The sequence below is a fragment of the Giraffa tippelskirchi genome, chromosome 12 (assembly GCF_054371585.1).
Source record: "Giraffa tippelskirchi isolate mGirTip1 chromosome 12, T2T-mGirTip1v1.2.pri, whole genome shotgun sequence".
In the NCBI taxonomy this organism is placed as follows: domain Eukaryota; kingdom Metazoa; phylum Chordata; class Mammalia; order Artiodactyla; family Giraffidae; genus Giraffa; species Giraffa tippelskirchi.
Genome location: NC_137286.1, coordinates 114,106,677 through 114,124,965, shown reverse-complemented (window position 1 = coordinate 114,124,965; position 18,289 = coordinate 114,106,677). Strand labels below are relative to the sequence as shown.

The following is an 18,289-nucleotide window of genomic DNA, read 5'->3' as shown; positions in this document are numbered from 1 at the left end:
CAATTGCATGATTGGTGAAGATTCATTTAAGTCTAGATATGTAAGTCATAAGTCTAAATCTCTGAGAAACCATATTATTGACATATTTTATATAACTTTTGCAAACAAAAGGAATAAATATTATGGCTGCTTCTGAGTATGGCTCTAAACAGATTCTTAAAAAATATTTATTAAAATAAAAACCTGCCCCCTTGTTTATATCTGAAATAAAATATACTTGTTGGCAAAAATTTCATTCAGATTTTTCCATAACATGTTAGGAAGAAACATGAAAGAACGTTTTGGCCAACCCAATACTAAATCCTAAATATAAACAACATAAATATTACATAGGAGAAGTTGGTAAAGAGTGAGAATAAAGAAGTAAAGAATGTAATGAATTTGGAAGTGAGTGAGGTAATGAAGATTTAAACTTTGGTGTTGTGCAAGAAATAGATTGGAGGTTGAAATACAAGGAAAAATCAAATTGCAGGGCTTAGGAAATAGTGATTGGTAATTTGAAATAGATAATCTAGAAAAGAGATCCAGGTTAAAGCATAGGATGATGAGTTTACATTCCTGCTTTTCGTTTTGATATGACAACTGAGCATTTAAACAAGCTGTAGGTAGACATAGAGCTGGAGCTTGAATGAGGTAATCTGAATGTAAGGTCTAGATAAGAGACACAGCTTTGGGCACCATTAAAGTCTTATGTAGGAAATATAGAATCTCTTTGCATGATCTTGATATTGTCATTCTTCTAAAAAAGTCTACAGCATCAAGCCACCCTCCCCACACCTGAAGAAGTGATTATAATAAGTAACAAATGCAACATTGGGAAGCAAAATATACCCAAATGGTTATGAGTTAACACATTCCTCTCACTTGCACTATCTGTATTTGTAATGAATGACCCAATATATATATTTTTTTAAACAGAGAAAACATAATGGAGTTTTTTTTTTTATGGCAGTTAGAAAGGATGGATTACTCACCACTGAAGTTTGTCCATTAAAGTGAGTGTAATAAAACTGGAACCAAAATATTTACAGTGTTATGTTATACACATAAAATTAGAATAAAGAATGCTAAAAATACATAGTGGTATATTAGATAATTCATATTTTGCCTTAGTTGTTTTGCATCTTTGTTGATTCGGCAGAATTTACCTATGACAAAATGTCAATTCAACTCTTGCATTAAGAGACATGTATTTTTCATGATATTGTTTCTATGGCGATATGTTGGATACTAGTCCTTTCAAGTAATCAGAGTACATTGAATAGAGTCATAAACAAAAAAAGCAGCAATTATTTACCCTCATTGTTAGCTTTACCCTCTAATGCATGGCCATTCTTTGCAATCATTTGAACAGTATAATACATTCTTATTTTGATGAAGGGAATGTAAAAATTACATTTATTTGTTTTTAGACTTAGTAAGTAGAGAAGAAGTGCTCATATAATGATATTCCAAATTATCATAACATACTAGTATTATTTTAAGCTTTAAGAGGACTATGATTTTTCAATATATAAGGCATTTGGTAATAGAGTCATCAGTCTCTGGTTAGAGTTCCAGCATTTAGTGAATCCTCATCTGAGTACAGAAATCCTAAAAAACAGGACCTGTTAAATAGGCCTGTTAAAGTAGGGAATGCTTCATTCAGACACCATGATGATATCAAAGACTGAATGAGAAACAGGAAAGTTTTATTATCCAAGACTTACAGCTTAATATTTTTATACTAAATAAGTAATTTTCCTTAAAAAGAGATGGAACAGAAGTCTGTCCAATTGAAATGAAACAGGGTTATTAAGATAAAATAGGCTGAACAATTGAGATGTCCAAGTGTCACTAGGAAATAGCCCTGAAATTAAGAGCAATATGTAGTCCCTATTGTAGGGAAATAAATATTTTATTATAAGGAGTTTTGATGCAATTCTAGATGAGTTCCTTAAATCCATAATACTTCTTGAAATCTAACCTTAATTCAAGATATAATGATGTACATGGTGATATAACTTAATTTATTCATGTTACAATTGCTAGTGAGAAGAAAATAAGGCAACAGTGACAGTAACCACAGCCACAAGCTATTAATTTTAACGGAAATAGTGGCCTATGTTACAATGACCCAGGGCAAAATTTCACAATGGGCATGAAATATACATATATCAGCATTTATTTTCTTTCTAACTATAAGCACATTTATTATAACATATTAATATGTTTATTTGTAGAGTTTTTGTGTTTATGCTTTTGAAACTGCATTAAAAAATTGCCAATCTCATGGAATTCAGTATATATTGAAAACTAATAAACTTAAACATAAATTGTAAGTCTAGAGTGCTCAGATGTTTCCAGAAACTCTTTGTTTACAGGGACAGATAATTTATAAAATGCAAACTTATCTATTAGCATTGCATATTTTGGTGATAACACATTTTGTCTTGTTCTTGTTGCTTTCCATTTTAGAAAGTATTTAGTGTCTTAATTTGTTATTATTTGTGGCTATTTTGTTGATTTTACTGATCAATTTGCAAATAATTATTTCTGTTTCATTGGAAAACATGCAATATAATAATATTGCTTCAAATGTTGCAAGATATTATATATAACAAAAATTGAACTTGGCCAATCATCACTACTGAACCACAGATTCTGAAAGACATTACAATGATTGTCTAATTTCTAGGTGGTTTTAATAGAGAGATTTAGATTGTTTTTTCTTCTCTTTCTTGTCCTTTTTAAAAACTCATTACATGGTAACAATCCCAGCAGTATGGAGCTATGAAATTTCATAGGATGGTTACTTCTGTCACATTGTATGAAGTGATTTGATACAATCATTATTCTGAAACAAGTTTAATGTAAGAAATAGACTATTGCACTTTATTGTCTTTATTTCTGAGAAGGTCACATTATATCATGAAATAAAATCATCAATTTTTGAGAAAATCTGTTTTATTCCCAATAGACTCAACTTACTCTAAGGTAGTATAAGTAGTTTCCATTTCCACAAATATACATTTACATATATATTTAAAATATCAAAACAAATCTTTTAAAATTGTGAAAATAAATATTCTGTGATTTAGAATAGCTTATGTAATTAGTAGCAGGCTAGAGAGGTTTTTTAAAAAAAAATTTGATATAGTAAGACAAGAAATATCATACTGGGAAATATACAGTTGGGTTTTGCTGTTTCTCTGAAATGCAGGGATGCTTGCAGGAGCACTCACAAGGGAGAATTTGGCTTGGTGAATTCTACATGACCCAGAGTTGGGTTATCAATCCTTTCTGTGTTCTAAAAGAAACCAAACCATGATGTACTAAAAAATTGTAAGTCAAAAGAACTGACATATTCACCTGTGATAATGACCAGCACACCTTGATTATAAAAGAAGTTGTTCACTCGCTAAGTCGTGTCTGACTCTTTGAAACCCCATGGACTGCAGCACACTGGGCTCCCCTGTCCTTCATAATCTCCCAGAGTTTGCTCAAATTCATGTCCATTGAGAAAGTGGCACTGTCTAATCATCTCATCCTCTGCCATCCCCTTCTCCTTTTGCCTTCAATCTTTCTCATTCAGTTCAGTTGCTCAGTCATGTCCAACTCTTTGCAACTCCATGGACTGTGGCACTCCAGGCTTCCCTGTCCATCACCACCTCTTGGAGCTTACTCAAACTCATGTCCATCGAGTCAGTGATGCCATCCAACCACCTCATCCTCTGTCGTCCTGGTCTCCTCCTGCCTTCAATCTTTCTCAGCATCAGGGTCTTTTCCAATGAGTCAGTTCTTCACATCAGGTGGCCAAAGTATTGGAGTTTCAGCTTCAGCATCAGTCCTTCCAATGAATATTCGGACTGATTTCCTTTAGGATTGACTAGTTTGATCTCCTTGCAAGTCCAAGGGACTCTCAAGAGTCTTCTCCAACACCACGGTTCAAAATCATCAATTCTTCAGTGCTCAGAATTCTTTATAGTCCAATTCTCACATTCATACGTAACTACTGGAAAAGCCATAGCTTTGACTAGATGGACTTATGTTGGCAAAGTAATGTCTCTGCTTTTTAGTATGCTGTCTAGGTTTGTCATAGCTTTTCTTCCAAGGAGCAAGTGTCTTTTAATTTCATGGCTGCAATCACCATCTGCAGTAATTTTGAAGCCGAAAACAATAAATCTCTCTTTTCCCATTATTTCCCCCTCTATTTGCCATGAAGTGATGTGACCGGATGCCATCACTTATCCAATCTTTCCCATAATAACCACTTATGCCATCATTTATGCCATCTTTCCCATAATCATGGTCTTTTCCAATGTGTTGACTTCATTGCACATCACATGGCCAAAGTATTGGAGTGTTTATTATATATTGTGACACAACAAATTACTTCAAAACTTCATACATCATGTATTATCTCACAGTTTCTATACATGAGAAATCTAGAAGCAGCTTAGTTGGGTCCTATGGTTCGGGATCTCTCCCAGGTTGCAAAAACTTTTGGCAAGGGCTTCAGTCATCTCTAGACTCAACTGAACCAAGCTCCACTTCCAAACTCAGTCATATCACTGTTGGCACACCTCATGTTCTCAAGATTGTTTTACTAAGGGCCTCAGGTCCTTGTTGGCTATTGGCCAGAGGCCATAATCAGGTCCTTGTCAGATGGACCTCCCATGAGGCAACTCAGTACATGTCAACCTACTTCATCAGATCAAGCAAGTGAAAAGATCCAAAGAAAGAGTATCTGCCAGCAAGATGAAAGTCACAGTTTCTACAGCCTCATCTTGGAAGTGGGAGAAAGCAATGGCACCCCACTCCAGTACTCTTGCCTGGAAAATCCCATGAACAGAGGAGCCTGGTAGGCTGCAGCCCATGGGGTCGCAAAGAGTCAGACACGACTGAGCGACTTCACTTTCACTTTTCACTTTTCATGCATTGGAGAAGGAAATGGCAACCCACTCCAGTGTTCTTGCCTGGAGAATCCCAGGAACGGGGGAGCCTGGTGGGCTGCATCTAGGGGGTCGCACACAGTCGGACACGACTGAAGTGACTTAGCAGCAGCAGCAGCAGCATCTTGGAAGTGACTTTCCATCACATTTGCCATATTCTCTTCATTAGAAGTATGTCCTTAGAAAAAGTCCACACTTAAAGGGGAGAAATATCTCACAAGGATATGACTGCCAGGAGGCAAAGAGCATTGGTAGCCATTTTAGAGGATTCCTACCATAATGATTATATAGAAAATAAAATTGTCAAGGTACCCAGTAAGAATGGGATCAGCCCACTGACTATTATATAATTAAAATATTTCATTAAGTCAAGAATGTGTGTAAAGGTAGACTAGATGTCCACATCAGTCTCTGGTGGTAATCTTATCCTTGGTTCATGTTTTAATGCACATTTACCGAAACTTGCCTAATCAACTCTGTTTGACAAACACTCAACTGATTCTCATATTCTTTCTTTATATATGACAATTCCGTCAGCACACTTTCTTTCCTGTTTGCTAATCTTTCTCTATACTATAACACTACATATCTCTAAATTGATCTCTTATGTTAATTTTAGAATTAGTGCGCAAAGAACTATCTTATTTAATAGTTATTGTACAACATGTTAGAGCTCTGACCCATGTATGATCTAAATACTTGATGATTCTATCAGATGAGATGTAGAAAAAAGTTATTCCCTACAAAAGTACTATTTCTTCAGTTAAAACAATTACCATACTTATTGAAACATTTGCACCCTTTCACTGAAGTTTGACATTTGTCAAGTTTAGCACTAGAACGGCATTTCGGTTTAGCATTGTTTAAATGTTAAATCAAGCTCTGCATATTTAGAACTTTGTTTATTCACAATTACTTCCCTAAACAAATATAATTTTATTAAAATTACTGAATTTGTCATGCTATAAAAAATAAGCATAAAAATGCTAAACTTTTAAAAAAAGGATGATTTTTCCCTGGCCAAGCTTAAAAGAAAAACTAGACTCTGACAAGAACTGTCCTTCTAATTGCCACTTTTAGTTGTTCCCTAGAGAAAACACATGTATTTATTCTGAAAACTCAATTTATTCACTGCAAACTTTGCCTGTCTCTTGCAGTTTTAAAGGATCAAATGCTTGATTTGAAAGATCCTTGCTCCCCTTTTTAGCAGTATCTTATTTTTATCAAATAAGGCATCACTTTTTTTCTTTCTATTTTTATTAAGCATAGTCCATCATCAGTAAGGTTCAGCTATTCCCTCAAATGATTTCCTTCCATCCCTGTGTCTTAGTTTTCTTTCTCCAAGAAATGAATAAAAGGATGGAGAAAGTAATAAGATACTTCACTGTGCTTCACTTTGCTGAAATTGGGAGGTCTCACCTTACAATCAGGACAAGGTAACCTAAGTGCAAAAACACCCCATTTTCACTTGCTGGTACATTAACCACTCTGATGGATTCTCACTTCTTATTAATGAATGCTTAATTAGAACACACATGCAGAAATACCTTACCAAAGTAGACCTAGCAGCAATTTTCCTTTATTTACAGAAAGAAACCACAAGTTTAAAGAGGTCTGTGTTATGCTTTGCTTTTGTTTTTGATAAACTTTTAAAAGATAACCTGTGTTTCAAATAGTTAAACAGAACAGTAATTTCTTTATACCAAGTGCACATTAGCCTACACAGCCCTCACCAACTAAGGAGTAAGACAGTTAAGTAGACTTCATAAACTTTGAAATTGTAAATTTACCATTCAAACATAATGGCCCAATAGACCAGAATCCAGCTTATATCCTCACACTCAGTCCAATAAGTTTCATGAATCTGAACCTGGTATTTCTGGAGAACTCTATTAAGAAAATCACCCAGCATCACCTTACTATCTGATATTTGAATAGAACTTCTTGCTGCTGCTGCTAAGTCGCTTCAGTTATGGCCGACTCTGTGCGACCCCATTGACGGCAGCCCACAAGGCTCCGCCGTCCCTGGGATTCTCCAGGCAAGAACACTGGAGTGGGTTGCCATTTCCTTCTCCAATGCATGAAAGCGAAAAGTGAAAGTGAAGTCACTCAGTCATGTCCGACTCTCAGTGACCCCATGGACTGCAGCCTACCAGGTTCCTCCGTCCATGAGCTTTTCCAGGCAACAGTACTGGAGTGGGGTACCATTGCCTTCTCCATACACATTTTAGGGAGTACTTATTAAAAATAAGGATTTTTCTCTTATACATAAATACAGTGTATTTATCAGCCCAATAACTATTTCATTGACAGAATACTTTTATTTAAACTGATATTGACACTCTAATTTTGTCATTTGACCCAATCATGTCCCTTATAGCATTTACAGCATTCCTAAATCCAAATTAAGATCACATTATATTTAGTTGTAATTTCTCTTGTGTTTCTTCAATTGTGTGCATTTCCTTGGCTTTTTAAAAATTATAAAAAAAATTGTAAAATTGACATGTTTGAAAAAAGTCTTAAGAAAATGTTTCTCATTTTGCATTTGATATTTCCTCATGATTAGACTCAGGTTGTGTATTCTAAACTGATATGCAAATAGACGTATAGGCATAGTAAAAATAACTTGGCAGAGGACAAGAGTTTGGATGCTAGGGCAAGTGTTGTAAGAACACTTAGGTCTTAGTAATACAATGTATAGGATCCAAATCTTATCTCCATGAATATAGGCTGATCATTCACAGCTAAAACATTTTGATAGAGGGCTAATTTTTTAACATTAAGCATAGATTGCCTGGTTCTTGGTGAAAAGACAAGCAGTAAATAGTTGACACTGATGAAATTCAAGCAAAGGGACTCTTTAAGAGACCTACAATAAGAATATAATTTCTCAGAAGAACTGAGATACTTTAAACTGACTAGTCATTTGGAAAAATTATTTTGCCCAGGGCTGGAGTTGACTAAATAACTCCAAGCTTGCTAAGGTTAACCATAGACATCTGTACATCTTCAAATGCCTTCTCTCCACATTTTTAAGCTCAACTCTCATTACTGGTTTGTCTGTTTACTTTCCCATTTAAACAGAATGTATGATTAGATCAGGCTACCCAGTGATGTTTCCTTCTAGCTCCAATACCTCAAGTCTAATTCCACCTGCTTCAGTTCGTCAAACTGTCAAAGTTCTAGTCTCTCCCCCTATAAGTGTGCTTGGTACCTTCGTGCTAAGTCGCTTTAGTAGTGTTCGACCCTTTGCGACCTTATGGACTGTAGCCCACCAGGCTCCTCTGTCCATGGGATTGTCCAAGCAAAAATACTGGAGTGGGTTCAGGAAGACCCCCTCCTCCAGGGGATCTTCCTGACCCAGTGATCAGACCTGTGTCTCATGTCTCCTGCATTGGCAGGTGGGTTCTTTACCACTAGCGCCACCTGTGAAGACTTACCTAGAGTCTAACAAAAGTTTCTTCACTTGTAGAGAGGGATTTATTTTTATTGTTTTTGTTTAAAAATGTAGTTACCTTTTACCGTATGTATAGTAACTTTAGATAATCTTCTATTCTCGGAGCATGTTTTAAACTAGAAGATGTTCTCATCTACTTTCTTCTTTGAAGAAAACTGAAAAATATATAAAAAGCAGTTCTTGTTTATAAAATTGTTTACAATGTTAGCCACAATCAAGAGCTTTACTTCATACTAACTTTGTAATAAACACAATATTATCTACTCTGATTTCAAATGAGCTGGGCCATTTTGGTCCATTAGGTAATCCGCTACCTACTGCCTGTACTAGTATGTTCGGCTTCTATATAAGATACCCTGCTTCTGGTGCCTTCTTACACATAGTCTGTGCCCACTCTCTAGAATGGCACCAGGTGCTTATAAGTAAGCGTTCAAAAGGGATCTGATGTCCAGTCCTTTCTCATTTTCACTCAACTTTGTGGGCCTCGGGTTCTGCAACTGTCACCCTGAAATTTTTAAAATTCAAAATCTGTTGCCACTTCTTCGGTTTTTGCCTTTTCATCATATTTGAACACAACCTTGACCATAACTTCTGGAAATCACTTATACTGTTATTATCTGCATTTTATGAGAAGAAATGATATTTACTCAGTATCCTCTTGTAAAAGAGCTTGTGCTGAACATCAATCTCTCTTAAAATATTTTTCATGTTAAATGTAGACTTTCTGTCTCTGCTTCTTTGCCTCAGCAGTAGCAGAATGTTCTTACTCTAAATATAAAATTATATAAAAAAAGCAAGAAACAATATTTTCTTTAATTAGCTTCTTCCTTTAGGGGTTTTAGAAGAGGGGTTATGACTTGACAAAGATCCTTCCCATCTGTTTCTGTTTGCTTGCTTTTATTTTGACTTCCTTTCGTTGTCTTATCAAATATCACATGAATCATTAACATTTTTCATTGCTTGGTTTCCCTTTCTATATATGATTAAGACATTATGTTGAGAAAAGTTTAGGGCTACTACATTTCACATTAGCCTGATATTCTTTAAGTAAATAATAAACGTTCTAGATAAGTGATCTTATATGTTTGGCCTCTGTTATATTCATATTTTTCTCAGCTCTGGAGTAGTAAGATATGGGCACATACAACTTTTTTGTGAAAGCAGCAAACTTCATTCAATTACAAGTGTCTGGATATAAGTTTTGATCAAATAGATGCTATTTTTAATAAAGCTACTTCCTAACAGAAATGTAATTTATTAATCTCTTTGTGCAAAAAAAAAAAAAAAAAAAAAAGAAGAGATCCTTGTGTATGTTTTCAAGGGAGTTCTATTCCAAACTGGAATATACACCTATCTGCATACTGAGTAATACTCTTCAGTGACACAGTCCCTTGTTAATGTTTCCATGAAAGCATTGGATTTCTGGTGTCATCCAGCTAAGCAATTTGAAATTGTTCCAATTTGTAATAAAATCTCATCATATATCGTGATTGGTGTTGAACAAACTTCATTAGCTTTTTAAAATAAATGATCAAACTATTTAATACTTCAGTTTCATATATGGAATATGAGCTAAATTCTATATCTGTCTATGTATTAGTCTATGTATTATATGTATTAGATGTTATAAATAACTACATATAATAATAGGTACAAAATATTAAAGCAGTGTATATGTATAACTGAATCACTTTGCTGTACACCTGATCCTAACACAACATTGTAAATCAACAGTACTCTAACATAAAATAAAAATTAAATTTAAAAAGTAAATATAATTCACAAACACAAAACAGAACTAGATTAAAACATGAGATCCATATTTATCAGGAATTTAAAATGTTTTCTTTAACTCATCTGTAGATCTAAATCTGCATAATAACAGTAAGCAGCATACAAAAATTCATACCTACAATAAACTATTCAGTGATCTAGATGCTTACTTATTCACCAAATTAGAGCTGTAAGCATCAAATCACAATGAACTTTGGAACTATTAAAGGAATTTGTAATTTAAATAGTTTCATTCAATCCCTACTCCCACATGCTTTTAATTAGAAGAGATTTTTTAATTAAGTACTCCCATGCACAAAGTGCCGCTTGACGATTTTTCTGTCATATCAGCCTCCCTTACAAAAGCAAATAATCATTGTGTCAAAGGAAGATATTTGCTCTGAAACCAAACTATAAGAATTCTAGTTCTGATTTCCAGTTGTTCAGTTGAGACTTTGCATACTAAAAGGAAACCTCTGTTGTCTGAGAAAATGGTGAGAACAGATTTACAAAACAGGGAGACTGATGGTATCAAGGTGTCTAAGATTCAATCCCTTCCTCTGCATCAAAGTCAATGTATTTCCTCCAGTAATCTTCCAATTGCTTTTTAGAGGAAATGACATAATGGAATAGATGTGGATTCAAGAAAATATCAATTCATTGCATATCTATTTGATAGTTCTTTGAAAATGTGCAGGATAACTTAAATTTTTTAGGCTTTAATAGCCTAATTGTAAAAGGCACTAAGAATACTTTTTTTGTTGAGTTGTTGAAAAGTTTAGATTTGAAATCTGTAAAGTGCCCTGAACACAACAGACTCTCAGAACACAATAGACTCTCAGAAAATATTATCTATGCTGTTCATAATTATTACTATCTTTATTTCCAATTTGCATGCTAAGTCGCTTCAGTTGTGTCTGACTGTGCAAACCTATGGACTGTAGCCTGCCAGGCTCTTCTGTCCATGGGATTCTCTAGGCAGGAGTGGGTTGCCATGCCCTTCTCCAGGGGATCTTCCAGACCCAGGGATTGAACCTTCATCTCTTAAGTCTCCTGCGTTGGCAAGCTAGTTCTTTACCACTAGCATTACCGGTGAAGCTCCTATATCCAGTTGATTTGATCTTAAAAGAATTCTTACCCAGTTGAAATATCAGGGAATGATTGTTTCATAAACGATGCTTAGCATCAGGAAAAATATTTCTCTGTGGCCAAGAAATACAGAAATAAAGATGATATAGGAAATGAGTAAATGTGAGATTATCTAGTTAGAAATGTAGTATAATGTACAATGGACAGCCATGAAAACAAAACATGAATAAGCCTCTGAGTTTCTAAATGCAAATAACACACCTCTGAATAATGAAGTCTTAGCCATGAAAATACTCAGAAGTTCCAATAATCTCCCGGAGAAGGCAATGGCACCCCACTCCAGTACTCTTGCCTGGAAAATCCCAGGGATGGAGGAGCCTGGTAGACTACAGTCCATGGGGTCGCGAAGAGTCGGACATGACTGAGCAACTTCACTTTCACTTTTCCCTTTCATGCACTGGAGAAGGAAATGGCAACCCACTCCAGTGTTCTTGCCTGGAGAATCCCAGGGACAGCGGAGCCTGGTGGGCTGCTGTCTATGGGGTCGCACAGAGTCGGCCACAACAGAAGCGACTTAGCAGCAGCAGCCAATAATCTCCATCCTGTAGCTTTTTTTTTAGGGCCTTCTCTAGGGCTCCATCACTTTGCCTGCTGTTTGAAGAGTCAGGCAAGGACAGAGTATTGAAATACTTATTACATAACATAAAACCATGGCACAGTTTGAATTATGGGCCCATGTATTTTTTCTAGCACCCTTGCCATTCAGCTTGCTCTGAGGTGGTTTGTTATCGGAGGCCTGAGATAGACCTATAGTCCCATAACTTAGAAGCCTGCTGTTAGCTCTCTGGGTACATCCATATGCGATTATTTGCTGTAGATTAGCAGGTCAATATAACTTCTCAAGAACAACATAAAATTACTTAAAACTTTTTTTCCTTACAGATTCTGATTTATCCATAAGTATGTGTCAATAAGGGCTTCCCTGGTGGCTCAGTGGGAGACAATATTCCTGCAATGCAGGAGATGGGAATTTGATCCCTGGGTGGGGAAGATCCCCTGAAAAAGGAAATGGCAACCCACTCCAGTATTTTTGCCTGGGAAATCTCATGGACAGAAGAGTTTAACAGGCTGCAGTCCATGGGGTCACAAGGAGTCCATGAACACGACTTAGTGACTAAATAAAACATTTTAATAAATATGACAAAATTATAAAGTAGAATTGCTTCAAAGTTAGGCTCTGTAGACAAAGGGAGAGAGAGTTACTCTTCTAGAGTCTGTCTGTGCCTGACAAATTTCTATTTCCAGTTAATTCTAAGGCAGATAATCTGTGATATCTAAGTATTATTGAACCATGGAAATGCCTTGACTATAGCAATTGGAATCTATTTTATAGCCAGTATTTTTAATACTTGATGCTTTCCACCTGTTATGAACATGAGTCAAAAATTTGAGAGACAGATTTATTAAAAGTAATTGTTATAGTAGACTAAATACTGAGCACATAAATATAAAGTTTATAATTTTTATAAACATATTTTGTGTATGGCTGCAATAAAAATCTTACAAAATTATTCTGTTATATTTTTAATGTATATATTTTTGTTTTAAAATTTAGTTTCAGATAGACTTTAAGATCTCTAAATGCTAAAGGAATTATTTTTAGAACATAATCATGTTCATTAATTAATTTCTCCAAAAGTTTAACATTTGACACTGAGAGCAATGCGACCAGAGAAGAAGGAGGTACTTATTTTGAAGCTTCTAGAAGGAATAACGGACTTCAGCAGCACAGAGCTTGGTGTGTGACAGGGTCACTGCATGAGGGAGAGGGGTGACAGATAAGATTAGAGAAGAAACTCAATGCCAGTTATATAGAACCTGGATGAAGAATTTGGCTAGTGGATCTTTTAAAACAATGTGTGTGCTGTGTGCCCAGTCGTGTCCGGCTCTTTGCCATCCCATGGACAGTAGCTCACCAGGCTCCCCTGTCCATGAGATTCTCCAGGCAATTCTACTGGAGTGAGTTGCCGTTTCCTTCTCCTTAAAACAATGTGCAAACATACAATGATTCATGATTAATGAATGATTTTTATATAACCATTCTTTGCTACTGCATTCCTTCACCTAATATGCTATAGGTATCACAGAAGATTAGAAAATAATCTTTAAGACTTTAATTTTTTTCTTTAATGGAAAAAGACTTCTAAGAATTCATAATCTTGAAATGTTAATTTTGAGTAAATCATTTCTTTTCCACGAGTATTTTGAATGACTTCACTGAATGAAATTTGAATTTTGAAAACAAATGTTTCTCCTCCCCTGTCTAATCCTAGGAAACATTGTCTATTAAAAAAAAAAAAGAATGAGAATGATATCTTCAACATAAGTGAATACATGAATGATAGAAATATAGAGATAAATTGGAAGGAAAGAAAAGTAGGGTTAAATTAAATAAAGACTAACAATTAGAAAATTTTGGTTAAAAGCATCAATATTTTACTTCTTTGGTTATTTCTATAATTTCTATTACTAGATTTTAAAACCATTTAGTTGCTTTACTTAGTAAAAATCATTATCAAAAATATCTATTAAAACTTCTAATTTTTAGATACATGATACTAAGAATATGAAAAACTGAAGCTTTATTTTTTTAATTTTTTATAATATTAGTTTATTAGGTTGATTTGGGCTTATCTATCTACTTTGTATATATAAACCACATGAAAATTATATCTTATTTGTTCATTCATTTGTTCATTCAAACCCATACTTATTGAACATACACTGGGTGCTCAGATTATATCAATAAGCCAAACAGAGTTCATAATATCCTGCAGGCAAAGCTAAAACATGTGGTAGGAATATACAATTTAAGTACATCAATATTTCTTTGAAGCAGAAAAATGGTTTAACATTGGTTTTAAGTTACTTACTAATTACCACAGATTATGTATAAGCACTCAATTAGCTTAATGTTGAAGGTGAGATCTACAAATATTTAGAGGGTTTCCTAAATCACTGTAGTTTATTTCTAGTCCCTTTTGTATTAATGCTTAAAGTTACCAGACATTTTGCAAACACTTGCACTGCAATAAGCGTTTTTCAGATGTTTGAAAACTTTACTTTTCTATAAACCTCCTACTATAGATATTAAATTATGTGAAATTTAAACATGTTATACAAATATTTCCAAAGTTTAAACCACACCATAAAGTGGACAGTTGAGAGGGTAATAGGTATGTTTTGCTTTGGTTTTCCTCTGGATTTTTAATTTCTTATTTATGCTTCATTCTAGTAGATTTACTGAAAATTTAATTTACTTTTCTTTTTCACGTAGCTGTGTTTCTCAACTGGTAAAAACTGAGTAATATATTTGCATCTTAACATTTAATTATTCTATTAATCTCACTTCAAGGTGGAAAGATTATAGTTCATTGATATTGGTGAAATAACCTGGATGACTTTCATATAAATATCAACAAGTGTGCACAAGAGTTGCATTACATGGTATATTTAACAACACCTCTAAGGAATAAGATGGAAGCTTAGTCTTTCATAATGGAGATATATCTGAGTGCATCCAGAAAAAAATTGGTTCTGCAAGCTTGGAGGAAGTAATTGTCATTCAACAGAAATCAACTAGTTTTGCATATCAGTAAAACACACACACATACTCTTACCTATTTTCTGAGTGCTCTGTACTGATATCAAAATTATGAGAATTTGAAATGTTGTATTCTTTTCAAACTTATAAACTCGATGTAATTATGAAATTAACTTTGAGAATATGTGAAAAATGTTACTTCCTAAGTAAGTGAATATAGAATAAAACCCACAAATTTTATATCGGGTTGCGTAGTATTTATTTTCACATTTATCTCCAAGATGTCATATAATTACTTTTTGTTGTTCATTTTTAGATGGAAGACTGTATTTGAAAACTACTGTCATGTACTGAATCTTTCCTGTTGAAGAAACCCATGTTATAGTAAAGAACTCTGCAGTCAGACATTCGCCATTGGAAAGTTTGGAAAAAAATAAAGTCCTTTTAAGGGAACTTCCTCAATTTTGTGTATTAATGTTCTTTAAAAGTTTAAGTATTCTACAAAAAAAGGTTTTCCTTTATTGATTTTCATCTGTGGTTCATACCAGAGACCTGAGAATGTTTGTAAATGTACAAGTATCAAACTTCATACAGTTAATAACTGCAACTTTGCTGCTGGACACTTGTATACAGAGTTTAAAAGCAAGTCTGAATAAGACCTACCTTTGTTTTTTTAATGGAATGAACCATTTTCCTCTTCTGAAAATTCTGTATCTGAGCACATCAAGACTCTTGTAGCACTGGTCACCTAGACTTACAGAATTATGTCCTCCAGAAACCAGCAAGAACACTTTGAAATGAACTTGTAGAGGACGTAGAGGATTCCTAAAAAATCAGTAAATCACAGAGTAATATTCTGTTACATTCTATTTTAAACTCTCTAACTGTGGTTTTTCTCATGAAGATTTTTGTCTCACGTACTTTCCAAAAGACCAACAAATGGATATTGACAACAACCCCGTGAAATAACATTTTGCATATCTGAAAAGAAGCATTGGATATAAGCCAAAAGCTTTCACTGAAGGTCTTTTTACCTTAAGAAATACATAAATGTAACATGTTTTCATTCCAAACTGGTAGTGGTATATAGAACTTAAAATGATCAGGATGCTTCTTCTTCAAACTGTTGGTCACATGTACAGTATATAAACATAAAACATACAAGGAAGGTATTATGTATGCAGTAGTATACTAGAGTTTAGGAAAACGAAAATTTTAGAAAATATGTTTTGTCACCCTGTTGGTCAGAAAGACACCTTTCTGGTTTTAACGCATGCAGGCATGTAAATATTTGTCTGGAGTCACAGTATTAACGAATGAGATCTTATGCATCTGGTGACAACAGAACTCTGTCAGCCACTTTTATTTGTATATTGAACCCTAGTTAGTGCCCCAAACTGCACTATTGAGAATGGATTGTGGCTGAATAGTAAATCAAAACACCAGAAATATTTTTATATGTTAATGTCATATTATGTTAATGTTGCTGAAAGACAAAACCTAACAAACTCTTGATCCTTGATGTATCAGTCCAATACCATGTAGCGCTGAGTGATAAAGTTCAAATGTGTTGTGCTTCCCACCCTGGTCAGAGGGAAGGGTGCCTATGTGTTATTTTCACTGTCTTCTTGAGAGTTACCATATGTGTTTTCACTTTTGTGCAGATAACTGGAAGTCAAGCTGCAAACAGTGCTTATTACATGCTGAAGTTACCTTCTCTTTGTTTTTACATACTTGGAGTTACACCTTTAAAGACTGAAATCACGAGTCAGTGCAGTTGCTGGACATTTTATGATTTTGCTGTCATCTTAAAATTTTGTGATTGTAACGTTATTTATTACCAAAAATAGCAAAATCTTGAATGGCCAAGGAAACTAGCTTAAAAATGTTTAAAGATAGTTCTCATTGGCTATTAATGATTTGGTTAAGAAATTAACATTATAGATACACTGGCACTAAGCTTCTATAGTTTTTAGGTCTTCCTTGCAATACTGAAACATATTTCTTTTGTGTAGTTCGCTATTAACCAGCTAAGGCCATTTTTAATACAATAAAAAGGTTATATATGCAGTTCCTATTTTTAGCTTGCTTAAAAGGGAGCAATATTTTTATTTAAAACACTGTTAGTAAGTGCTTTATAGAAACTTGGTTTTCTAAGCATAGTTCTTCCATAAACATCTTTTGTTATTTGAACACAAGAGATTTATTCCTTGTTGTATGTATCTCTTGTTTTTCCCTGTATGCAGTCTTTAAAGGATTATAACACTTAAAATCAGAGGGACTTGTGGCAACCTTTTGAATCATACATTTTTTGAAAGTTTTTTTTTAAAAGCCCACAACTTCCATAAGTAGTAATCAGCCATTGCTCTGCTTCTTGCATAGAGTCACCTGTTAAGTAGGTTAAATAGTTTTAAAATACATATTTTCCAGACCTTTGAGAATGCTTTAGTGTTTGGTTCACTATAAAAGGAAATTTTAGAAAGGAATAAAAAAAAAAGCTATCAGCTATATGCTAAGAGAGAATCTTACTAACATGTTGTAAATATTACAAGTCAAGAAATGTTATTTTAAGTCTGTAACTTAAGTTTTTTCCCCTTTGTTAGTTATACAGGTTGGTTTAAAATTCATTTTTTGGTTTAAATAAGTAAAATTGTGCCCATTTTATGGTTTCCATGCTTTTGTAATCCTAAAATTATTAATGTCTAGTTGTTCTATATTATAACCACATTTGCGCTCTATGCAAGCCCTTGAAACAGAACATACTCATCTTCATGTAGGACCTATGAAAATTGTCTATTTTTATCTATATATTTAAAGTTTTCTAAAAATGATAAAAGGTTATTACGAATTTTGTTGTACAAAATCTGTACAAAAATCTGTTTTTACATCATAATGCAAGAATTGGAAATTTTTCTATGGTAGCCTAGTTCTTTGAGCCTGGTTTCAATGTGAGAACCACGTTTACTGTTATTGTATTTAATTTTCTTTTTCTTTTCAACAATCTCCTAATAAAACTGTCTGAAATATCCCAGTGACTTTATTTATAGTTCATCTTTATTAAATTTTGTGAAATGCATAGCATTGAAGGAATATTTACTTTCTAATGGGAGGCATCTAAAAACAACATAAGTCAGCTCTTTACAATATGAAGGAAACAATGCTCAGTGATTTTATTTAACATGCAACTGCTTCTATCTCTAATATGAATTACTGCGGTGAAAAACATCATAACAGCACACTCTGTAGTTATTGTTTAACAAGCAGATTTTCCATATTTTGTTTCTTGCCAGCTAAGCAAACTGCCCACATATACATGATTTATTTATATACATTTTTCAGTTTATGAAGCTGTTATTTGTACCTTTTTCCTTTATATTCTTATATTCCCATGATTCTTATTTCACAAAGCTTTGTGCTGAATAATGTAAA

At 34.0% G+C, this 18,289-nt stretch overlaps 1 protein-coding gene across 3 annotated transcripts in view; it reads left to right on the top strand.

Annotated features, from left to right (window-relative positions):
* DACH1 (dachshund family transcription factor 1) overlaps nucleotides 1-17,885 on the top strand; it is a 456,626-nt gene extending 438,741 nt beyond the window's left edge. For all 3 annotated transcript variants that reach the window (XR_014070377.1, XM_081546705.1, XM_081546703.1), the window contains one exon: nucleotides 15,177-17,885. Coding sequence is in view for 2 of the 3 variants with exons in the window: in XM_081546705.1 (XP_081402831.1) it covers nucleotides 15,177-15,214 (38 nt within the window). In the remaining variant the exon portion in view is untranslated. The remainder of the gene's footprint in view (nucleotides 1-15,176) is intronic.
* The last annotated feature ends 404 nt before the right edge of the window (nucleotides 17,886-18,289 follow it).